The sequence below is a fragment of the Salmo trutta genome, chromosome 10, assembly GCF_901001165.1.
Source record: "Salmo trutta chromosome 10, fSalTru1.1, whole genome shotgun sequence".
Lineage (NCBI taxonomy): Eukaryota > Metazoa > Chordata > Actinopteri > Salmoniformes > Salmonidae > Salmo > Salmo trutta.
Genome location: NC_042966.1, coordinates 16,011,016 through 16,035,424, shown reverse-complemented (window position 1 = coordinate 16,035,424; position 24,409 = coordinate 16,011,016). Strand labels below are relative to the sequence as shown.

The window sequence follows — 24,409 nt, the reverse complement described above, 5'->3', positions numbered from 1 at the left end:
GGATTAAAAATAAAAATAAATAAAATATAAATATAGGACAAAACACACATCACAACAAGAGAGACAACACTACACTACCTAAGACAACAACATAGCAATGCAGCCACACATGACAACACAGCATGGTAGAAACACAACAAAACAACAACAAAGTAGCAACACATCATGGTAGCAGCACAAAACATGGTACAAACATTATTGTGCACAGTCAACAGCACAAAGGTCAAGAAGGTCGAGACAAGAATACATCACACAAAGCAGCCACAACTGTCAGTAAGAGTGTCCATGATTGAGTCTTTGAATGAAGCACTTGAGATAAAACTGTCCAGTTGAAGTGTTTGATGCAGCTCGTTCCAGTTGATAGCTGCAGCGAACTGAAAAGAGGAGCAACCCAGGAATGTGTGTGCTCTGGGGACCTTTAACAGAATGTGACTGGCAGAACGGGTGTTGTATGTGGAGGACGAGGGCTGCAGTAGATATCTCAGATAGGAGGGGAGTGAGGCCTAAGAGGGTTTTATAAATAAGCATCAAACAGTGGGTCTTGCGACAGGTATACAGAGATAACCAGTTTACAGAGGAGTATAGAGTGCAGTGATGTGTCCTATAAGGAGCATTGGTGGCAAATCTGATGGCCGAATGGTAAAGAACATCTAGCCGCTCGAGAGCACCCTTACCTGCAGATCTATAAATTATGCCGCCGTAGTGGGTAGGATGGTCATCTGAATCAGGGTTAGTTTGGCAGCTGGGGTGAAAGAGGAACGATTACGATAGAGGAAACCAAGTCTAGATTTAACTTTAGCCTGCAGCTTTGATATGTGCTGAGAGAAGGACAGTTCACCGTCTAGCCCTACTCCCAAGTACTTGTATGAGGTGACTAGTCCAAGCTCTAAACCCTCAGAGGTAGTAATAACACCTGTGGGAAGAGGGGCATTCTTCTTACCAAACCACATGACCTTTGTTTTGGAGGTGTTCAGAACAAGGTTAATCATGTCTCAGTAATGACCAACACATCTGGATAGGAGCTGTGAACCCACACTTTCAATTGATCCATTTTAGGTAATAAGCTTCCAGTGTTATTAATAACATGCAGAAAACCCAGGCTTTTAAGAAAGCAGAAATCAGTGAAGCAGATATCAGAGCACAAGTCAGAATTGGGGCTAGCAACAGTAGGTGGGCCAGGGTGTACATGCACATTTCCAGATATCATCAACTAGAATACAATCAAGGCACGGCATAGTACATGGAGAGCTCTGCAGTGCTGATTTATGACATCTGAATGTGCATCAGATAGCAACAAGATCATATTGTATAGCAATTTTATCAGGTAACATGAATACAAAGCCGGCGAGAGGTGGTTAGAATAGATGGGAGGGCAAAAGTTTGTGTAACCAATAGAGAGTCAGAGTCCCGAGTGTGGGAACAAACATAGTCTGTCCCACGGTTGGGTAAAGGAAGTTTGTAGTCAACAAAGTACGCAGGAGTCATGGGGCAAATAGTAAAATGGCAAAATGCACAATATTTTTTTAATATATATAACGACTTGGGCTAGCCATTGTAAGTTCAGACTCACTCGCCCCAACAGTGCATGTGTGCTGGAGGCGAGTGAAAGCTCAGGAGAGAGGGGTGAGTGTGGTGGAGGTACCTGTACCAGACAGGGGGAGACAGGGCAGGGCAGACGGCAAACAGATCGCCAGGTGGAATCCAAGCAGCAGTGCAGCAGGCAATGGGAGTTGGTGTCACCCACTTGGGATAAGCTTTTATTTCTAGAGGCATATTTCTTGTAGAAAATGCCAGTGAATGTTCTTTGAACAGCAGGAGGGGGATTCAGAAGACACTTCAAAGACTCCTGACACTTGTTGGGCCCAAAGACTGTTTACTTCACACCTTAGTGCTAATTTAATTTGTAATTGGTGTGTCCTTGCAAGCCTGGGAGCCTTAACTCAGCATTCAGTCCCCATGAAGTAAAATATATCATTGTAATGTACTTTATTATAATTTTTTTCATTTTCTTTTTCTTCTTGGCTTTCAAAATAGCCTCAGACCAAACACTACTCACTCAGTTCCAGGTTGGAATGGTGTCCTCAGGTCTCTGCTGTTTGTTTGTTAGAGCACCCTCCGTATAGCTTGGGGGGAAAAAACCTTGAAAGCAGAAATCTCTGCTTTAGGTAATTAGGCAATTAGTAATAATTAGGTTATGGGTTTGGAGTTTTGATCTGGAGCGAAGGCCAAGCTGTAGAGGGTGGGTAGCATCCTGCATACAGCTGAAGTCGGAAGTTTACATACACCTAAGCCAAATACATTTAAACTCAGTTTTTCACAATTCCTGACATTTAATCCCAGAACAAATTCCCTGTTTTAGTTCAATTAGGATTACCACTTTATTTTAAGAATGTGAAATGACAGAATGATAGTAGAGAGAATTATTTATTTCAGCTTTTACTTCTTTCATCACAATCCCAGTGAGTCAGAAGTTTACATAGACTCAATGAGTATTTGGTAGCATTGCCTTTCAAATGTAGCCTTCCACAAGCTTCCCACAATAAATTGGGTGAATTTTGACCCATTCCTCCTGACAGAGCTGGTGTAACTGAGTCAGGTTCGTAGGCCTCCTTGCTCGCACACGCTTTTTCAGTTCTGCCCAAAAATGTTCTATAGGATTGAGGTCAGGGCTTTGTGATGGCCACTCCAGTACCTTGACTTTGTTGTCCTTAAGCCATTTTGCCACAACTTTGGAAGTATGCTTGGGGTCATTGTCCATTTGGAAGACCCATGTGCGACCAAGCTTTAACTTCCTGACTGATGTCTTGAGATGTTACTTCAATATATCCAATTTTCCATCTATTTTCCATGATGCCATCAATTTTGTGAAGTGCACCAGTCCCTCCTGCAGCAAAGCACCCCCACAACATGATGCTGCCACCCCCGCGCTTCACGGTTGGGATGGTATTCTTTGGCTTGCAAGTCTCCCCCTTTTTCCTCCAAACATAACAATGGTCATTATGGCCAAACAGTTCTATTTTTGTTTCATCAGACCAGAGGTAATTTCTCCAAAAAGTACGATCTTTGTCCCCATGTGCAGTTGCAAACCGTAGTCTGGCTTTTTTATGGCGGTTTTGGAGCAGTGGCTTCTTCCTTGCTGAGCGGCCTTTCAGGTTATGTCGATATAGGACTTGTTTTACTGTGGATATAGATACTTTTGTACCTGTTTCCTCCAGCATCTTCACAAGGTCCTTTGCTGTTGTTCTGGGATTGATTTGCACTTTTCGCACCAAGTACGTTAATCTCTAGGAGACAGAACGAGTCTCCTTTCTGAGCGGTATGAAGGCTGAGTGGTCCCATGGTGTTTATACTTGTGTACTATTTTTTGTACAGATGAACGTGGTACCGTCAGGTGTTTGGAAATTCCTCCCAAGGATGAACCAGACTTGTGGAGGTCTACAATTTTTTTCTGAGGTCTTGGCTGATTTCTTTTGATTTTCCCATTATGTCAAGCAAAGAGGCACTGAGTTTGAAGGTAGGCCTTGAAATACATCCAGAGGTACACCTCCAATTGACTGAAATAATGTCAATTAGCCTATCAGGAGTTTCTAAAGCCATGACATATTTTTCTGGAATTTCCCAAGCTGTTTAAAGGCACAGTCAACTTAGTGTATGTAATCTTCTGACCCACTGGAATTGTGATACAGTGAATTATAAGTGAAATAATCTGTCTGTAAACAATTGTTGGAAAAATGACTTGTGTCATGCACAAAGTAGATGTCCTAACCGTCTTGCCAAAACCACAGTGTGTTAAGACATTTGTGGAGTGGTTGAAAAACGAGTTTTAATGACGCCAACCTAAGTGTATGTAACTTCCGACTTCAACTGTATGTACCTGCCGAAAAATCCAAGTTTATCCAACTCCAAATCTATCCATTTATTTAAAAAAACACGTTGAAAAATGTGAGAGCTCACATCAAGCTGTGTCTCTCTCTCTGGAGACCTCATCTGTCACAATAACCTAAAACACAAGACCAAATATACACTGGAGTTGTTAACCAAGACCATATTTAATGTTCCTGAGTGACCTAGTTACAGTTTTGACTTCATTGGCTTAAAAATCTATGTCAAGACATGAAATGTCAGTCTAGCAATGATCAACAACCACCTTGGATAATGTTTTTTATAATAATGTGCAAATATTATACAATCGAGGTGTGCAAAGCGCTTAGACTTACCCAGAAAGACTCACAGCTGTAATCAAAGGTAGCAGGTAGCCTAGTGGTTAGAGCTTTAGACTAGTAACCGAAAGGTTGCAAGATTGGAATCCACGAGCTGACAAGCTAAAAATCTGTCATTCTGCCCCTGAACAAGGCAGTTAACCCATTGTTCCTAGGCTGTCATTGAAAATAAGAATTTGTTCTTAACTGACTTGCCTAGTTAAATAAAGGTTCATAATAATAATAATAATTAATCAAATGTTAATTGTCAATTCAGCAGGTGTAAACCGTACTATGAAATGTTTACTTACAAGCCCTTAGCCCTTAACCAACAATGCAGTTCAAGGAATAGAGTTAAGAAAATATTTACAAAGTAAAAAATAAAATAAAAAGTAATAAAATAACAATAATGTGGCTATACACAGGGGGTACAGGATCAATGTGTGGGGATACAGGTTAGTTGGGGTAATTTGTACATGTAGGTAGGGGTAAAGGGACTATGCATAGATAATAAACAGCAAGTAGCAGCATTGTACAAACAAAGGGGGGAGGTCAATGTAAATAGTCCGGGTGGCCATTTGATTAATTGTTCAGCAGTCTTATGGCTTGGGGGTCGAAGCTTAAAAAGGAGAAATTTGGACCTACACTTTGCGCTCTGGTACCGCTTCCCGTGCAGTAGCAGAGAAGAGTCTATGACTTGGGTGACTGGAGTCTTTGACAATCTTTTGTGCCTTCCTCTGACACCGCCTAGTATATAGGTCCTGGATGGCAGGAAGCTTGGCCCCAATGATGTACTGGGCCATACGTACTACCCTCTGTAGCGCTTTGTGGTCGGATGCCAAACAGTTGCCATATCAGGCGGTGATGCAACCGGTCAGGATGCTCTCGATGGTGCAGCTGTAGATCTTTTTGAGGATCTGGGGACCCACGCCAAATCTTTTCAGTCTCCTGAGGGGTAAAATGTGTTGTCGTGCCCTCTACACAACTTTATTCATGTTTGGACCATGATAGTTCATTGGTGATGTGGACACCAAGGAGCTTGAAACTCTCGACCCGCTCCACTGCAGCCCCGTCGATGTGAATGGCCCTCCTTTTCCTGTAGTCCATGATCAGCATCCTTTGTCTTGCTCACGTTGAGGGAGAGGTTGTTGTCCTGGCATCACACTGCCAGGTCTCTTACCTCCTCCCTATAGGCTGTCTCGTCGGTGTTCAAGCCTACCACTGTTGTGTCATCAGCCAACTTAATGATGGTGTTGGAGTCGTGCTTGGCCACGCAGTCGTGGGTGAACAGGGAGTACAGGAGGGGACTAAGCACGCACCCCTGAGGGGCCCCCGCATTGAGGATCGGCGTGGAAGATGTGTTGTTACCTACCCTTACCACCTGGGGCGGCCCGTCAGGAAGTCCAAGATCCAGTTGCAGAGGGAGATGTTTAGTCCCAGGGTCCTTAGCTTAGTGATAGCTTGTGTGCACTATAGTGTAGAACGCTGAGCTTTAGTCAATGAACAGCATTCTTACATAGGTGTTCCTTTTGTCCAGGTGGGAAAAGGCAGTTTGGAGTGTGATTGAGATTGCATCACCAGTGGATCTGTTGGGGCGGTATGCAAACTGGAGTGGGTCTAGGGTTTCTGGATTATGGTGTTGATGTGAGCCATGACCAGCCTTTCAAAGCACTTCATGGCTACTGACGTGAGTGCCACGGGCGATAGTCATTTAAGCAGGTAACTTTCGCTTTCTTGGGCACAAGGACTATGGTGGTGTGCTTGAAACATGTAGGTATTACAGACTCGTTCAGGGAGAGTATGAAACTGTCAGTGAAGATAATAGCTGCTAAATGTGATTCTAACATGTATTGACTCAGAGGTGTGAATACTTATGTAAATGGCATAGAGTGAGCTCCACAAGTATTGGGACAGTGATATATTTTAGTGAATAATGATAAGGGAGAAAGTTACAGATGCACAAATATCATACCCCCAAGACATGCTAACCTCTCACCATTAAAATAACAGGGGAGGATAGCATTTTGGGGGGGGGGGTTGATATTTATGCCTCTAACTTTCTGACTCATCATTATTCACGATTCATTCAGGATTATCAGAAATCAAGGTAAGATCCAGATGCAGACAACGTCTAATTAACAATGGTTTAATAATCCAACAGGGGCAGGCAATAGACAGGTCAAGGCATGCAGGGGTCAGTAAACCAGAGGTGGGGCAACGGTACCGTACGGTAGGCAGGCTCAGGGTCAGGGTAGGCAGAGGTCAATAATCCAGAGGTGGGGCAAAGGTACAGTTCGGCAGGCCGGCTTAGGGGCAGGGTAAGGGGCAGGCAGAGTGGTCAGACAGCAGGGCTCAGAGTCAGGACAGGCAAGGGTCAAAACCAGGAGGGCGAGAAAAAGAGAGACTGAGAAAAGCAGGAGCTGAGAACAAAAATGCTGGTTGAACTGACAAACAAGACGAACTGGCAACGGACAAACAGAACAGGTATAAATACACAGGGGATAATGGGGAAGATGGGCGATACCTGGAGGGGGGTGGAGACAATTACAAGAACAGGTGAAACAGTTCACGGTGTGACACAGGATTATCCAGAATCATGGTAGATTCCAGATTAATGTAGAAGTGTTTAGAAAAATATTATATTCTTATTTACAATATAAGTTCTTCCAAAATGACACAATACATTTTTATCCATTAATCTCTATTGGGAACAAAATAATCTGAAACACAACCGAAACAAACAGCAAATGCTAGGAATATTGGACCAAATACTACACTTTCGACTACTTTAATACACGTACAGTGTAAGTAAATTTGTCACAATTGTAAAATCACCCGCTATGGATGAAAATACCCTCAATTCAAAGTCATTGTATAATTTCATATCCAGAGTGGTGCAATACAGAGCCAAAACCAGAACAGTGACACTGCCCTAATACTTTCGGAGTTGACTTCATTTATGTATTTCATTTTCAATTAAACAGCAAAAATGTCTAAAAACATGTTTCACATTGTCATTATGGGGTATTGTGTGTAGGTTGGTGAGAAAAAATATATAATTGATCTATTTTGAATTCCGGCTGTAACAAACAACAAAATGTGGAATAAGTCAAAGGTAAATGCCTGCACTGTAAAGACCTGCGCCAAAGCCTGCCATCTTATCCTCCAATGGAGATGTTTCTTTTTATGTGCCCAATTGTCCTTTTATCCACTGTACTTCGTTTTTATTTTTTTTATTTTTTATGCACAGGCTACATGTGTATAAATGATGTCATGTATTATAGATGAAACCTGTACAATGTTTGATCATGATAGTTTTTAGTGTTGCAGACCTCAATATCAGTGATGCACAATGTGGTAGAAAAAAATATGCATTTTGGATTATTGTATCATTGTGGAGTGACACTTAAATACATTTTTCTAACTCTAAATCTAGCTCTGTTGATTTATATTACATAAAAAAGTAGAAATAGCTACAATACTATTTAAAGCCACACTAGCATGTAAATAACCCAGACTATTGTGTCTGACTCTATGAATTTCAGTGCAGTTTTAACAGTTACTGAAATCAAATCACTCCTCCCTCCCTCTCTAGGAGGAAAGAAGTGAGGAAGATAGAGAGACGGTTCCCCCTGACTTAGTTTTAAAAAAATGAGAGGTGTAGTGCTGTCAGTGTGTCAAAAAGAGAGAGAAGGGATGAAAAGGGCATGTCACATGCACAAACCCACAAGTGAGTGCACAATGACACTTTTTCACTAATGAATGAGCTACATGACACTGGAGGTAAGGAGGGGGAGAGAGGTTTTAAGGAAAGAGTGAGTGAGCGTTACAGAGAGAGTGAGAAGGTTAAAGGGAAGAAATAGAACCAGGGGTTGTGAATGAATGTGTGTTCTGTAGGAATTCCGGAGCATTGCAAAACCTCAGCAGCTGGACTTTTTGTTTGTGTTTTCAGACTGCACAGTCACGACCCACACACATGCACACGCACACACAATCACACACACAAACAATGTTATGTTCCTCTATACTTGTAGGGACCTAAAATGTTTTTCTATCCAAAATCCTTTTTTCCCTAACCCCTAACACTAAACCTAACTAACCTTAACCCATAAACCTAAGCCAAACCCTACATCTAATTCCTAACCCTAAACCTAACCACTAACACCTTACCCTAACCCTAATTCTAACCCTAACCTTAATTGTCACCCTAACTCTAACCCCTAATCTTAAAATAGCCTTTGTCCTCATGGGGATGTGGGAAATGTCCCCACCAGGGAGAATTTCTCTTGTTTTACTATCCTTGTGGGGACTTTTGGGAATTTTAGGTCCCCGCATGGACAGAAGAACCAAACCACACACACAAATCTCCCAAGGGTAGCCAGAGGACTATAGTAGGACTATAGGAAAAGGCCAGAGAGTAATCCCCCTCCTACTATTGAACAAATGTATTCCTGCCCTGCCACAGCAACCCTACTGTATCAATGTCACTGCCTGGCATGTATGTATGTATGTGTGTGTGTGTGTGTGTGTGTGTGTGTGTGTGTGTGTGTGTGTGTGTGTGTGTGTGTGTGTGTGTGTGCGCGCGCAGGGTAACAGATTACCTGCAATCCGTAACATGTAAGGGATTACAAAAAACGGTAACTGTAATCCATAACGTTCCCAGAAAAAATATTGTAATCAGATTACAGATACTTTTGGAAAAACTAGATGATTACTTTGAGGATGACTTTTAAATTCAGAAAGGATGTTTGAGAGAAAAAAAATCTTTGACACTGTTTTCTCAGTGACATTCAAATCAGCATTGAAAAAAGGCACAAGTTTAAGCTTGTTCCACCTGAGTGAGTCTGACCACAAGTCAGAGACCACTATGATGACACACCAAATTAGTTTGATGGATCGCGGGAAAAGAGCAGGAATAGGCTTTTTTAGTCTACAGTCCAAGCTATGTCTTCGAATAGTACGACTGCTGTCGGCATCCAAAGATTATCCAATTTAAATAAGTGCTTGGAGGTAAGGATGACAGCAGTGGTGTAGTCCACGGCTATACAGATCACTTAATAGCGTTATCTACATAGCGCATTGATGTGAGTCACATTGTTGCCCTCTCATTTAGCTATTTGCACCTTACGGATTGTGGTTGTTGTGGATGGCTGTTCACAAATCTAAATGTGTATTTGAACCCAATAAAGATTGAATTCAAGAAGTTTAAGCTGCCTGTCAATCATTGTTTTTGAAACCAGTGGACAGCCAGTGAAAAATGCACTCTTGCAACAGCTGCACAGTGCGGATCCCAGCCTATGGAATAAAAGTGGGGCTTTTATTGCTGAAACTCACACACTTTTGATAGACTTAAAGGGGCAATCTGTAGCTACATCCATTTTTGGACTTAGAAATTATATATACTGTATATATCCATTGATTATTGAATAATATAACTTACAAATGACTCATGAGCTTAGTTCAACTGTCACACCCCATGTGAACCCAAAATATAAGCTTGTTATTCTCCAATGTTTGTAAACATTGTAAATGTAAACAAACACTGTATAGCCTCATAACATGGCTAAAACAATAATTCTGATATCATGGATGGTCAGTTATTGCATCCATAGCTCTGACTATTAATTTGAGACAGAGCATCCCTCAGATTTGACCAAAACAGTGGCGGGGTGGCCATTTTGTTATTGTTTCATCTGTGGATTATCAAGATATCAAAGTGTCAACAACAAACAGTTTAAGAATTGGCCTGTAGCAAATGCAGCATTTGGCATTCATTTTTCACATGTAAATAGCACTTTTCAGTAGTGCTCAAAGCATGCCATTCCATGAGTGCAGCATTTATTTATTTATTTATTTTTTACATTTTTAGTCATTTAGCAGATGCTCTTATCCAGAGCGACTTACAGTAGTGAATGCATACATTTCATACATTTTTTCCCCCTACTGGTCCCCCATGGGAATCGAGCCCACAACCCTGGCATTGCAAACACCATGCTCTACCAACTGAGCCACACGGGACCATTTTTCAATGAGCCCGATCAGTCCTCCATGACAACTAAATCATAAACATCAGGTTAGGGATGGCTAATAAGTCCTTAGTGTTGGGGTTATGCTCAGGTTAAACAATTTGGCTAATCTGTCCTTCCATATTTCCAAGTTCTATTCTTGAAGATCAAGGGGTATAACATTTATTGGAATGACTGGAATTCTGATGGACTTAGGTTTGAAAAAAAAGAAAAAAAAGGAACCTTTATTTAACCAGGAAGGTCAGTTAAGAACAAATTCTTATTTACAATGACGACCTACCCCGGCCTCCCCTTACCCGGATGACTGTAGGCTAATTGTGCGCTACCCTTTTATTTCTTTGTTCACCTTTATTTAACCGGGTAAGCCAGTTGAGAAAAAGTTCTCATTTACAACTGCGACCTGGCCAAGATAAAGCAAAGCAGTGCGACAAAAACAACAACACAGTTACACATAAACAAACGTACAGTCAATAACACAATAAGAAAAATAGAAAAATAGAAAAATCTATGTACAGTGTGTGCAAATGTAGAAGAGTAGGGAGGTAGGCAATAAATAGGCCATAGAGGCAAAAATAATTACAGTTTAGCATTAATACTGGAGTGATAGATGTGCAGATGATGATATACAAGTAGAGATACTGGGGTGCAAAAGAGCAAGAGGGTAAGTAATAATATGGGGATGAGGTAGTCGGGTGTGCTATTTACAGATTGGCTGTGTACAGGTACAGTGATTGGTAAGCTGCTCTGACAGCTGATGCTTAAAGTTAGAGAGGGAGATATAAGACTCCAGCTTCAGTAATTTTTGCAATTCGTTCCAGTCATTGGCAGCAGAGAACTGGAAGAAAAGGCGGCCAAAGGAAGTGTTGGCTTTGAGGATGACCAGTGAAATATACCTGCTGGAGCGTGTGCTACGGGTGGGTGTAGCTATGGTGACCAGTGAGCTGAGATAAGGTGGGGCTTTCCCTAGCAAAGACTTATAGATGACCTGGAACCAGTGGGTTTGGTGACGGATATGTAGTAAGGGCCAGCCAACGAGAGCATACAGGTTGCAGTGGTGGGTAGTATATGGGGCTTTGGTGATAAAACGGATGGCACTGTGATAGACTACATCCAGTTTGCTGAGTAGAGTGTTGGGGGCTATTCTGTAAATGGCATCGCCAATGTCAAGGATTGGTAGGATAGTCAGTTTTACGAAGGTGTGTTTGGCGGCATGAGTGAAGGAGGCTTTGTTGTGAAATAGGAAGCTGATACTAGATTACATTTTGGATTGGAGATGCTTATTGTGAGTCTGGAAGGAGAGTTTACAGTCTAACCAGACATCTAGGTATTTGTAGTTGTTCACATATTCTAGGTCAGAACCGTCCAGAGTAGTGATGCTAGTCGGGCGGGAGGGTGCAGGAAGCAATTGGTTGAAGAGCATGCACTTAGTTTTACTAGCATTTAAAAGCAGTTGGAGGCCACGGAAGGAGTGTTGTATGGCGTTGAAGCTCGTTTGGAGGTTTGTTAGCACAATGTCCAAAGAAGGGACAGATGTTTACAGAATGGTGTCGTCTGCGTAGAGGTGTATCAGAGAATCACCAGCAGCAAGAGCGACATCATTGATATATACAGAGAAAAGAGTCAACCCGAGAATTGAACCCTGTGTCACCCCATAGAGACCGCCAGAGGTACGAACAACATGCCCTCCGATTTGACACACTGAACTAAAATGTAACATCCATACATGGCCAGCTATGTAAACTTTAACACTGATTTATCCTGCAATAGATGTGGTTCAATTGGTAACATACATTTTTGTCTTCTTCTAATGCCTCTTAAGGGGAAAGTAATCTAAATGTAACTGAATGCAATCAGATTACGTTACTGAGTTTGTTAATCCAAAAGTTATGTTACTGATTACAATTCTGGACAGGTAACTAGTAACTGTAATAGATTACATTTAGAAAGTAACCTACCCAACCCTGTGTGCGCGTGTGCGTGTGTATACCCTTGGACACAGCTGTGCAACTGAATACACCACCAGGGGAGATACACCACTTGTAGATGTAACCAGATGAATAAGGTAGTGCTGTGTTGGTTGTTTCACGGTCCAGACACACACACACCCACTCATACACACATGTAATTCAGTACCTTGTCCCACAGTCTGTCTCTGTCCAGTGCGACGATGGCCATGGAGGGGTTGGTCAGGTAGCCATCACTGTTGAACGACAGGTCCTTACGCTCCCATGTCACGTTTAGCATGTGTCTGCAACACACACATACACATAGATTCAGTTTTCAGCACTCACACACACACACACACCTGTTTAGTATGTGTCTACTTACAAAAACACACACTGGACGAGAGAGTGTGTGGCCTCACACACTCACCTGAACAGTGTGTTGTTGTTGATATGTGTAACTGGTGTGTTGCAGTCGCTGTGTCCCTCTGGAAGGAACCCTTGATGCCTTCTGAAACTATCCGCCCCTTTGGCCACTATGGCCACTCCCTCTCTGACACGTTGCCTCAGGCTCTTCCTCCAGTGGTCAGTGATGACGCCAATCAGTCCTACAGGGAAGCTGATAGGTGGAGGGCTCTCTGTGTTGCCCAACGCGAGGGAGGGGAGAATCCAGATGTACCCAGGCCCCAGTAGACCCACCTCCCCTGCTACCTGGAACAGGTACTGGGCCTCTTCATAGGAACAGTAGGCCAGGAGTACCTGGGAATCAATCTAGAGGGACAGATATATATAACACTGTAAGTAATACCGAACATTAACCTCTAAACCTAACCGTAACCTTAACCCTAATTCTAGCTTCATGTCCACATCCAGGTTCAACCCTAACCCTAGTTTCAACCACAGCCCTAACCCTAGCTTCATGTCCACATCCAGGTTCAACCCTAACCCTGGCCTCAACCGTAACCTTAACCCTAATTCTAGCTTCATGTCCACATCCCGGTTCAACCGTTACCCTAGCTTCAACCCTAACTTCATGTCTACATCCAGGTTCAACCCTAATAACAGGCACGGGTCCTCTTCATAGGTACACCTGTATAGAGACATAACAAACTTTAACAATTGCCTACTAACAAGCCCAAACCTTTTTTCTCTCTCTCTCTCTCAAAACCTCTCTCGAAATCGCTCTCTAAATAGTTTTTAAAAAATTATCTCTCCTACCTGCTGTAACATGCGTTTGGCTCGGACGTCACTGGTTCTGACAGACATCTCCAGAGACAGGATATCTTGTAGCCTCCACAGGAAGTAGGAAGTGTCCGTGTAGGATCGGACGTAGTCTACAAACGTCTCGTATCCCGGCCACATGCTGGTGATTATTACAAAGTCTCCCCAGTCATACTCCTCCATCAACTAGAATATAGACATGATAGAACATATTCCACTAATAAGAGTACATTTTGGCTAGTGTAATTTGGTCCAAAATAATTTTTTATTTCACCTAATTAACATTGTCATAAAGAGCACATGTTCAAATTAATTTGAAAAAAACACGTTTTTCCATCTCAAGAAATTAAATAAAATAAATATTTTAGTATTTTGTATTTGTATTTATTATGGATCCCCACTCTTCCTGGGGTCCAGCAAAATTAAGGCAGTTTATACAATTTTACAAACATTACAATACACTCACAGACCGTGTGCCCTCAGGCCCCTACTCCACCACTACCACATATATACAGTACAAAATCCATGTGTACGTGTGTGTATAGTGCGTATGCTATTGTGTGTGTGTGTGTGCATGCATGTGTCTGTGACTATGTTTGTGTTGCTTTACAGTCCCCGCTGTTCCATAAGGTGTTTTTCTATCTGTTTTTGAAATCTAATTTTACTGCTTGCATGAGTTACTTGATGTGGAATAGAGTTCCATGTAGTCATGGCTCTATTTAGTACTGTGCACCTTCCATAGTCTGTTCTGGACTTAGGGACTGTGAAGAGACCTCTTGTGGCATGTCTTGTGGGGTATGCATGGGTGTAGTTCAAACAGACAGCTCGGTGCATTCAGCAGGTAGTCCGTCTCTCCTCTACTTTGAGCCAGGAGAGATTGACATGCATATTATTAATATTAGCTCTCTGTGTACATCCAAGGGCCAGCCGTGCTGACAGTGCTGTTGTATCAATATGTTTTGACCATGGCAGTTTACAATCCAGGGTAACTCCAAGCAGTTTAGTCACCTCAATTTGCTCAATTTCCACATTATTTATTACAAGATTTAGTTGAGGTTTAGGGTTTAGTGAATGATTTGTCCCAAATACAATGCTTTTAGTTTTAGAAATATTTAGGACTAACATTCCTTGCCACCCACTCTGAAACTAACTGCAACTCTTTGTTAAGTGTTCCAGTCATTTCAGTCGCTGTAGTAGCTGACATGTATAGTGTTGAGTCATCCACATACATAGACACTCTGGATTTCCTCAAAGCCAGTGGCAATTCAATTGTAAAGATTGAAAAAAGTAAAGTGCCAAGACAGCTGCCTTGGGGAATTTCTGATTCTACCTGGATTATGTTGGAGAGGCTACCATTAAAGAACACCCTCTGTGTTCTGTTAGACAGGTAACTCTTTATCCACAATATAGCAGGGGGTGTAAAGCCATAACATATACGTTTTGTCAGCAGCAGACTATGATCGATAATGTCAAAAGCAAGTGCCAATGAAGTGAAAAATAAAGTAACAGGGTTGACCGTGACAGGATTGATGTTTTGATCTTAAATCAGCGATAAATACCCTTGTGACAGGGGGAATAGAAGCTTGTTGTGTGCACCAGGGAGGGGAAATTGAATGCAAGCTTCACAAAAAAATAAAATTGTTCAAACATCTCTAGCCTATCTATCTATGGGTAACAGAGTTGACGTGTTGTGCTGGATGCGCTCAGTTTTCCACCACAAAACACCAGAAAAAGGCCAAAAAGAGTAGAACAAGCTCACCTGCTTTCACTCTATGATTTTACATGTACAATGTTTCTTTTGAAAAAATAATTTAAAAAGGAGTAGTTTCACCATATTGAAACGAGAGTTCAGTTCACATAAAAGATTTGACCTTGAAATGAGGGACAGATGTTAATTGATCACTAATAACATAAATACATAATAATCTCCAGAAATAACTTGGTCAAAGCTTTAAAATGAAAACTTGGATAAGTGGGTTGAAATCTTAATATAATTCGGAAAAACATGACAAGGAACATGTCAAAATGCTGAATTGTGGCACTTTAGCGCAGGGTTTCTCAAACTCGGTCCTGGGGCCCAGCCTGGTTGCACATGTTTTTTTTGTCCTAGCACTACACAACTGATTCAAATAATCCAAGCTTGATGATGAGTTGATTATTTGAATCAGCTCAAATAATCCAAGCTCGAAGATGAGTTGATTATTTGAATCAGCTGTGTAGTGCTAGGGCAAAAACCAAAACGTGCACCCAGGGGGGCCCTAGGACCAAGTTTGGGAAACCATGCTTTAGCAAGTCTTTATTCATACTACTAATCTGAAGGGGACTTCATTTAATATAACAGGCTTTTAAAATGCAATATTGGTACACAATTTCTACTTAAAATATCAAAGGAATGCAAAAAGTACTTGTGAAACGACCCATAAATGTAAAATCATATATTGACATTACATTTCAGACCACAGCTTTCCTGAATACTAAATTCTGAATGGCTGAAAGGGGGCTTTATAAGTGAACATGAACTTTAGATTATTCTGTTCCTGTACCTTGAACATACAGACGATCTGCTGCTCCAGGGAGGCACCCATCTGGAGAAATGTGGAACCCTCAGCCTAAAGGGGGGAGGAGTGGGGTGAGAAGGAGAGGGAGGGGGGAATGAGAATGTGTTAGCTCTATCCAATAATACTGTACACTATTCAGGTGAGCACACTCACAAACACTTGCAAACTCTCAAGTAGACATTTTCCACACCCAGAGGAGGTAAATAACATGTGGTCAATCCTATCGCTGTTATAACACCTAAAAACACCTACACACCTATAGACACACACAAGCATAAACAACGGGCTGTGAGTGTCAATTCTATCCCTATTAAAGCCACGCTATGAACACTGATATACAGTGCATTCGGAAAGTATTCAGACATTTTTCTTCTAAAATGTATTAAATACACCAATTTCTTTCCTCATCAATCTACACACAATCCTCCATAATGACAAAGCGAAAAAACAGAAATACCTTATTTACATAAGTATTCAGACCCTTTGCTATGATACTCGAAGTTCAGCTCAGGTACATCCTGCTTCCATTGATCTTCCTTGAGATGTTTCTACAACTTGATTGGAGTCCACCTGTGGTAAATTCAATTGATTGGACATGATTTGGAAAGGCACACACCTGTCTACATAAGGTCCCATAGTTGACAGTGCATGTCAGAGCAAAAAACAAACCATAAGGTCGAAGGAATTGTCCATAGAGCTCTGAGACAGGATTGTGTCGAGGCACAGATCTGAGAAAGTGTACCAAAAAATGTCTGCAGCATTGAAGGTCCCCAAGAACACAGTGGCCTCCATCATTCTTAAATGGAATAGGTTTGGAACCACCAAGACTCTTCCTAGAGCTGGCCGCCCGGCCAAACTGAGCAATCGGAAGAGAAGGGCCTTGGTCAGGGAGGTGACCAAGAACCCGATGGTCACTCTGACAGAGCACCAGAGTTCCTCTGTGGAGATGGGAGAACCTTCCAGAAGGACAACTATCTCTGCAGCACTCCCACAATCAGGCCTTTATGGTAGAGTGGCCAGACGGAAGCCCCTCCTCAATAAAAGGCACATGACAGCCCGCTTGGAGTTTGCCAAAAGGCAGACCATGAGAAACAAGATTCTCTCTTTTACTTATTGCCAAGCGTCACATCTGGAGTAAACCTTGCACCATATCTACGGAGAAGCATGGTGGTGGCAGCATCATGCTTTTGGGGTGTTTTTCAGCGGCAGAGACTGGGAGACTAGTCAGGACAGGGTAAAAGATGAATGGAGCAAAGTACAGAGAGATCCTTGACGAAAATCTGCTCCTGAGCGCTCAGGACCTCAGACTGGGGCGAAGGTTCAACTTTCAACAGGACAACGACCCTAAGCACACAGCCAAGACAACGCAGGAGTGGCTTCGGGACAAGTCTCTGAATGTCCTTGATTGGCCCAGCCAGAGCCCGACTTGAACCCGTGCGAACATCTCTGGAGAGACCTGAAAATAGCTGTGCAGCGACGCTCCCCATCCAATCTGAGTGAGCTTGGAGGATCTGCAGAGAAGAATGTGAGAAACTCCCCAAATACAGCTGTGCCAAGCTTGTAGCGTCATACCCAAGAAGACTTGAATCTGTAATCGCTGCAAATGGTGCTTCAACAAAGTAAAGGGTCTGAATTGTATTTTTTATAATTTCTACATACCTGTTTTTGCTTTGTCATTATGTGGTATTGTAATTTATGTAGCTTGATGAGGGGGGAAAATTATTTAATCAGTTTTAGAAAAAGGCGGTAGTGTAACACAATATGGAAGAAGTCAAGGGGTCTGAAAACTTTCCGAATGCACTATTTGTGAAACCGTTAATTAAACATTACCTTCTCAGCAGGCATTCTGTATACAGTCTACGACTGTGAGCAGACTATATGAGCTGTCATAAAGCCTACACAACAATCCGATGAAAATGACTTAGCACCTGATGTAATAACACACTTTGAAAAGGCAAAACGTAGGGCTTCCTGAGTGGTGCAATGGTCTAAGCCACTGCATCGCAGTGCTTGAGGCATCACTACAGACCCGGATTCGATCCTAGGCTGTGTCACTACCGGCCGTGACTGGGAGTCCCATAGGGGGACGCAATTTGCCCTGCGTCGTCCGGTTTAGGGGAAGGTTTTGCCGGGGGGGCTTCATTTGGCTCATCGCGCTCTAGCGACTTCTTGTGTTGGGCCGGGAACCTGCAGGCTGACTTTGCACGTGAGTTGAACAGTGTTTTCTCCGACACATTGGTGCGGCTGGCTTCCGTGCGGGCAGATGTTAAGATGCGCGGTTTGTCGGGTCATGTTTTGGTGGATGCATGACTTGACCTTCGCTTCTCCAGAGCCCACTGGGGAGTTGCAGTGACGAGACAAGATTGCAATTGGATATCACAAAATTGGTGATAAAAAGGTGGATGAAATATTTTCAAAAATGAATAAAAGGCTTGTCTTAGGGCAGGCGTGCAGGAGGGAGACAAAGTTAAAGGGTAAGTACCTTAAATCCCAAATTTCCCAAGTGATTCCATACATTGATGATTCCAAGATGGCGTAGCAGTCAGACGTCTTTGTCCTGTCGTGTCCCTTGTATATATCTTTTTACATCTTTTTCTTCGCATATCTTTTTAAAATATTTTTCTAAACCTCAACTTCTAAATACTCTCCTGCAACCCGCCTCACCCAACGTGGCATGGATCTGTTTTTTTTCCTAAAGTATTTCTATTTACTTCGGATCTGGAATCCCTCAACTGAAGCTAGCCAGCTAACTACCTACCAGCTATCAGTCAGCAAACCATTGCTAGCGGTCATCAGCTAACCTTTAACTTGGAAAGCTCTCGCCAGTTTGAACAACGTGACTCAAACTAGAGCATAACGGACCTATTCATATTTTATGTATTTTTTAGTTAACAAACAGATTACCGTACCTTCTCCGCTATGCAATCTGGTTTCAGAGCTGGTCATGGGTGCACCGCAGCACCGCTCAAGGTCCTAAATGACATCATAACCGCCATCGATAAGAGACATTACTGTGCAGCCGTATTCATCAACCTGGCCAAGGCTTTCGACACTGTCAATCACCACATTCTTATTGGCAGACTCGACAGCCTTGGTTTCTCAAATGATTGCCTCGCCTGGTTTACCAACTACTTCTCTGATAGAGTTCAGTGTGTCAAATCGGAGGGCCTATTGTCCAGACCTCTGGCAGTCTCTATTGGTGTGCCACAGGGTTCAATTCTCTGGCTGACTTTCCTCTTTGTATACATCAATGATGTTTCTCTTGCTGCTGGTGATTCTCTGATCCACCTCTATGCAGACGACACCATTCTGTATACTTCTGGCCCCTCTTTGGACACTGTGTTAACTAACTTCCAGACGAGCTTCAATGCCACACAACTCTCCTTCCGTGGCCTCCAACTGCTCTTAAACGCAGGTAAAACTAAATGCATGCTATTCAATCGATCACTGCCCGCACCTGCTTGCCCATTCAGCATCACTACTCTGGATGGCTCTGACTCTGACTCTGAATACGTGGACAACTACAAATACCTGGTTGTCAGGTTAGACTGTAAACTCTCCTTCCAGACTCACATTAAGCATCTCCAATCCAAAATAAATTTTAGAAGGCTTCCTATATCGCAACAAAGCATCCTTCACTCATGCTGCCAAACACACCCTCGTAAAACTGACCATCCTACCGATCCTCGACTTCGGTGATGTCATCTATAAAATAGCCTCCAACACTCTACTCAACAAACTGGATGCAGTCTATCACAGTACCATCCGTTTTGTCACCAAAGCCACATACACTACCCACCATTGCGACCTGTACACTCTCGTTGGTTGGCCCTCGCTTCATACTCGTCGCCAAACCCACTGGCTACAGGTTATCTACAAGTCTCTGCTAGGTAAAGCCCCGCCTTATTTCAGCTCACTGGTCACCATAGCAGCACCCACTCGTAGCATGCGCTCCAGCAGGTATATCTCACTGGTCACCCCCAAAGCCAATTCCTACTTTGGCCGCCTTTACTTCCAGTTCTCTGCTGCCAATGACTGGAACGAACTGCAAAAATCTCTGAAGCTGGAGACTCATATCTCCCTCACTAGCTTTAAGCACCAGCTGTCAGAGCAGCTCACAGATCCCTGCACCTGTACATAGCCCATCTGTAAACAGCCCACCTACCTCATCCCCATACTGTATTTATTTATGTATCTTGCTCCTTTGTACCCCAGTATCTCTACTTGCACATTCATCTTCTCCACATCTACCTTTCCAGTGTTTAATTGCTATATTGTAATTACTTTGCCACCATGGCCTATTTATTGCCTTAACTTACCTCATTTGCACTCACTGTATATAGACTTTTTGTTTTCTTTTGTTCTACTGTATTACTGACTGTATGTTTTGTTTATTCCATGTGTAACTCTGTGTAGTATGTGTCGAACTGTGTCGAACAAATAATTAAAATCCAGAGAAGCAATTTGGCCGCAATCTAATATCACACAGTCAAACTCTCAGTCATTTAGTAAGTTCACCATTCTGCCATTCTTGGCCAGGTTGCAGTTGCAAATAAGAACTTGTTCTCAACTAGCCTACCTGGTTAAATAAAGGTGAAATAAATAAATACAAATTGAAACCTGTTAGGTGGAGTTTGCCTTGTCTCCCTGCAGTCTTGAACTGGAAAGCTGCAAAAACGGTTCATGTGACTCATGAGGTTTCTTTGTGCACTACTAAGAGCAATTGCAAAATCTGCAAATTATGGGCAAATTTTTGCTTTTATTGAAAGAATACAGACGAGTTTGCTATTTTTATCAAAAGTACAAAAGTTTTTTAGTCAGGAAATGTGTACCTTTCCACCTAAAGTGGTTGCAATTATTTTATAAGCTACCTGTATTTTGTGAAACACAAAAATTATCATTTATAATAAGTGCGTGTGTGTCTGTGTGTGTCAGCCATCTAAACATGCCTAACTGCACTCTGCATTCATTGTGAGAAACAGTTCCCGAAACAGTCCAAGCAGTGTGTTGCCAAAAAAATAACCAGGTGCTGGAGCGGCGACAGGATCCAACTGTGGTTTACAGGGATCCTTCATCCCACCTGCCCAAGCATAATCTTCCAGACAACATTGCCACAAAGGAGAGACCTGAGAAAGAGGACCTGGTTAGATCAGAAGACATCACTCCAGGATTTGTTCTTTATATGTGTCACAATGGGTTGCTTGAGGAAGCAGGAGAGGTGGAGTCAGGCACAGGAGACAGATGATTCCAGGAAGAAAACTTTTAATAAATATTCGCACGGAAAATACAAGCACGGCGTGCAGGGTGTGCAAAATCGAAGGCACCACCCTCTACGAAAGAAAACTAGGGACGCAGCCCAACATTAATTCCGTGGAAAAACACAGACCCTCACAAGCAACATCAGCCCAGACAAACAATCCCGCACAACCCACAAACCTAACTAGCTAGCCTAAATAACCCTCCCCACTAACAACTAATAAAACACAGGTGCGTAACTAACCTAGACCTAACTAACAGAACGTGAAACAGAGATCAGTGGCAGCTAGTAGGCCGGCGACAACGACCGCCAAGCGCCGCCCGGCCGAGGAGGGGCGCCACCTTCTGTAAGTGTCGTGACAATATGCAACCAAACATCTTCCCTTTTCTTTGATGAGGGGGCACAAAAAATGCCTGAATGTTTTATATTACATTTTTTGTGACAAAAAATATACTGAACAAAAATATAAATGCAACATGTAAAGCGTTGGTCCCATGTTTCAAGTTCCCAGAAATTTTCCACGGACACAGAAAGCTTATTTCTCTCAAATTGTGTGCACAAATTTGTTTACATCCCTGTTAGTGGGCATTTCTCCTTTGCCAAGATAATCCATCCACCTGACAGGTGTGGCATATCAAGAATCTGATTAAACAGTCTGATCATAACAAAATAAAAGGTCACTCTAAAATGTGAAGTTGTGTCAAAACACAATGCAATAGATGTCTCAAGTTTAGTGTGTGATTGGCATGCTGACTGCAGGAATGTCCACCAGAGCTGTTGCCAGATAATATAGATTTCATTTCTCTACCATAAGGAGCCTCCAATGTCATTGAAGAGAATTTGGCAGTATTCCCTACCGGCCTCACAACTGCAGACCACGTGTAACAACGCTGGCCCAATACCTCCACATCCGCCACCCGGACAGCTGATGAAACTGTGGGTTTGCACACTGTAAAACAAAGTGTTCCAGTTTCCGCCAATATCCAGCAACTTCGCACAGCCATTGAAGAAGAGTGGGACAACATTCCACAGACCACAGTCAACAGCCTGATCAACTCTATGAGAAGGAGATGTGTCTTGCTGCATGAGGAAAATGGTGGTCACACCAGATACTGACTGGTTTTCTGATCCACGCCCCCATCTGATCATGCCCCCAGGTGTCTGTGACCAACAGATGCATATCTGTATTCCCAGTCATGTGAAATCCATAGATTAGGGCCTAATGAATAGATATCAATTGACTGATTCCTTTTCTGAACTGTAAATCAGTAAAATCTTTGAAATTGTTGCATGTTGCATTTATATTTTTGTTCAATGTATATTATAAAAATGACAATACAATTCCTGCTTTATTGGTCCATTTGCATGGATATTCTTTATTTTTGCGGTCACATTCCTAACATGATACACAACAGACACATCACAGTCTGGGAGCAGCAAATACCTGTAACTTTGACTATTCACAAGTCCTGGGAGTCTTCCACTTCCTGAAAACCAGTGTAGACCCCTTAATGTGATTGATATTTGGCTCAGATGGCATTTACCACGCAGGCTGGGAAAGGGATCTGGACCCCTGGACCCAATGTCTCACCGTGGAGGACCCACTCCAAAATGATGTGATATGAGACTAGTCTCAACTGTCTGGAATGACAATAGATCAAAGGGCAAAGTGGATTTCAGAATCTGGAGCAGCAGTCATGTACTTATAGCATTACATTTTTTGGGACAATATGGAAACAGGTTTTCATTTTCTGTCCTTAGATTTTGCTGTTATTTCAAGTTCAGTGTGTAGGCCTATATTTCCTATATCCTACTCAAATAAAAGATGCTAAAAACATTGTGATCATGTGAAAACCTATCTGGACAGTGTTTGAGATAATGTAGAAACATAAACCCACAACAGTCAAGCACAGAGGTTTATGATGAGCGATCATTCAGTTAAGTAAAGTTTAGCTACTTACTCATTGGATATCTGTCATTTTGGTCCATCTGGAGCGGGGTTGCATCTCCAATTTATTTTTGGGATATGGAAGAAGAAGAAAAAATCCAGGACACCAGAGTTGATGTGGGCCGCAAAATCCCTGTTGTTGCGAAAGCAAACAAACTGTTTCTCAACATTAATAATCACATTCTCCATAGCGTAAGCATTCTTCGTGAGTCTGCATTGGCGCACAATTACTCTACCGATCTGCGTTCATCTTGGGGATGGGCTGGGGCTGTGGTTCTGCTGCTTCTCCGGCCTCGGTGGCTAGAGTGGTGGCGGCCATCTGAAACTCAGTTTGCCTCAATTCTTTGTCAGAATACTCAGGCTCAAATAAATATGGTTTGACGCCACCATCGGCACCCCTCTAGTAGTTTTCTTCATCACTCGCAAATATTTAATCGTCAGACATGCTTCAGGTTGTTGTTTACTTTCGTATAAATAATCTGTAATGCTAGGCTACTGTCCCCTGAAAAAACTTGCATTTGTGATTGTGAATAATCAAATCAAACTTTATCTGCCAAAGGCGCTGCGTACAACAAGTGTAGACTTACCGTGAAATGCTTACTTACAAGTCCTTAACCAACAGTGCAGTTCAAGAAGAAGAAAATATTTACCAAGTAGGCTAAAAGTAATAATAAAAAGTAAAACAATAAGAATAACAATAACGAGGCTATATACAGGGGGCACCAGTAACGAGTCAGTGTGCAGGGGTACAGGCTAGTTGAGGTAATCCGTACATGTAGGTTGGGGCTAAGTGACTATGCATAGGTAACAAACAAACAGCGAGTAGCATCAGTGTACAAGAGGGGGGGTCCATGTAAATTGTCCGGTGGCAATTTTTTTGAATTGTTCAGCAGTCTAATGGTAGAAGCTGTTGAGGAGCCTTATGGTCTTAGACGTGGCGCTCCGGTACTGCTTGCCGTGCGGTAGCAGAGAAAACAGTCTATTACTTGGGTGACTGGAGTCTCTGACAATTTTATGGGCTTTCCTCTGACACCGCCTATTATATAGGTCCTGGGTGGCAGGAAACTTGGCCCCAGTGATGTACTGTGCCATTCGCACTACCCTCTGTAGTGCCTTACAGTCAGAGGCCGAGCAGTTGCCATACCAGACGGTGATGCAACCGGTCAGGATGCTCTCGATGGTGCAGCTGTAGAACCTTTTGAGGATCTGGGGACCCATGCCAAATCTTTTCAGTCTCTAGAGGGGGAAAAGGTTTTG

The 24,409-nt window shown here is 42.5% G+C and overlaps 1 protein-coding gene across 1 annotated transcript in view; it reads right to left on the bottom strand.

Moving 5' to 3' along the window:
* LOC115200801 (glutamate receptor ionotropic, NMDA 2C-like) overlaps nt 1–24,409 on the bottom strand; it is a 124,901-nt gene that overhangs the window by 44,067 nt on the left and 56,425 nt on the right. Inside the window, exons 5-8 of the mRNA XM_029763931.1 lie at nt 15,933–15,998; nt 13,387–13,575; nt 12,599–12,939; nt 12,359–12,473 (exon numbers count right to left, since the gene is read on the bottom strand). Coding sequence (XP_029619791.1) covers nt 12,359–12,473; nt 12,599–12,939; nt 13,387–13,575; nt 15,933–15,998 — 711 coding nt within the window. The remainder of the gene's footprint in view (nt 1–12,358; nt 12,474–12,598; nt 12,940–13,386; nt 13,576–15,932; nt 15,999–24,409) is intronic.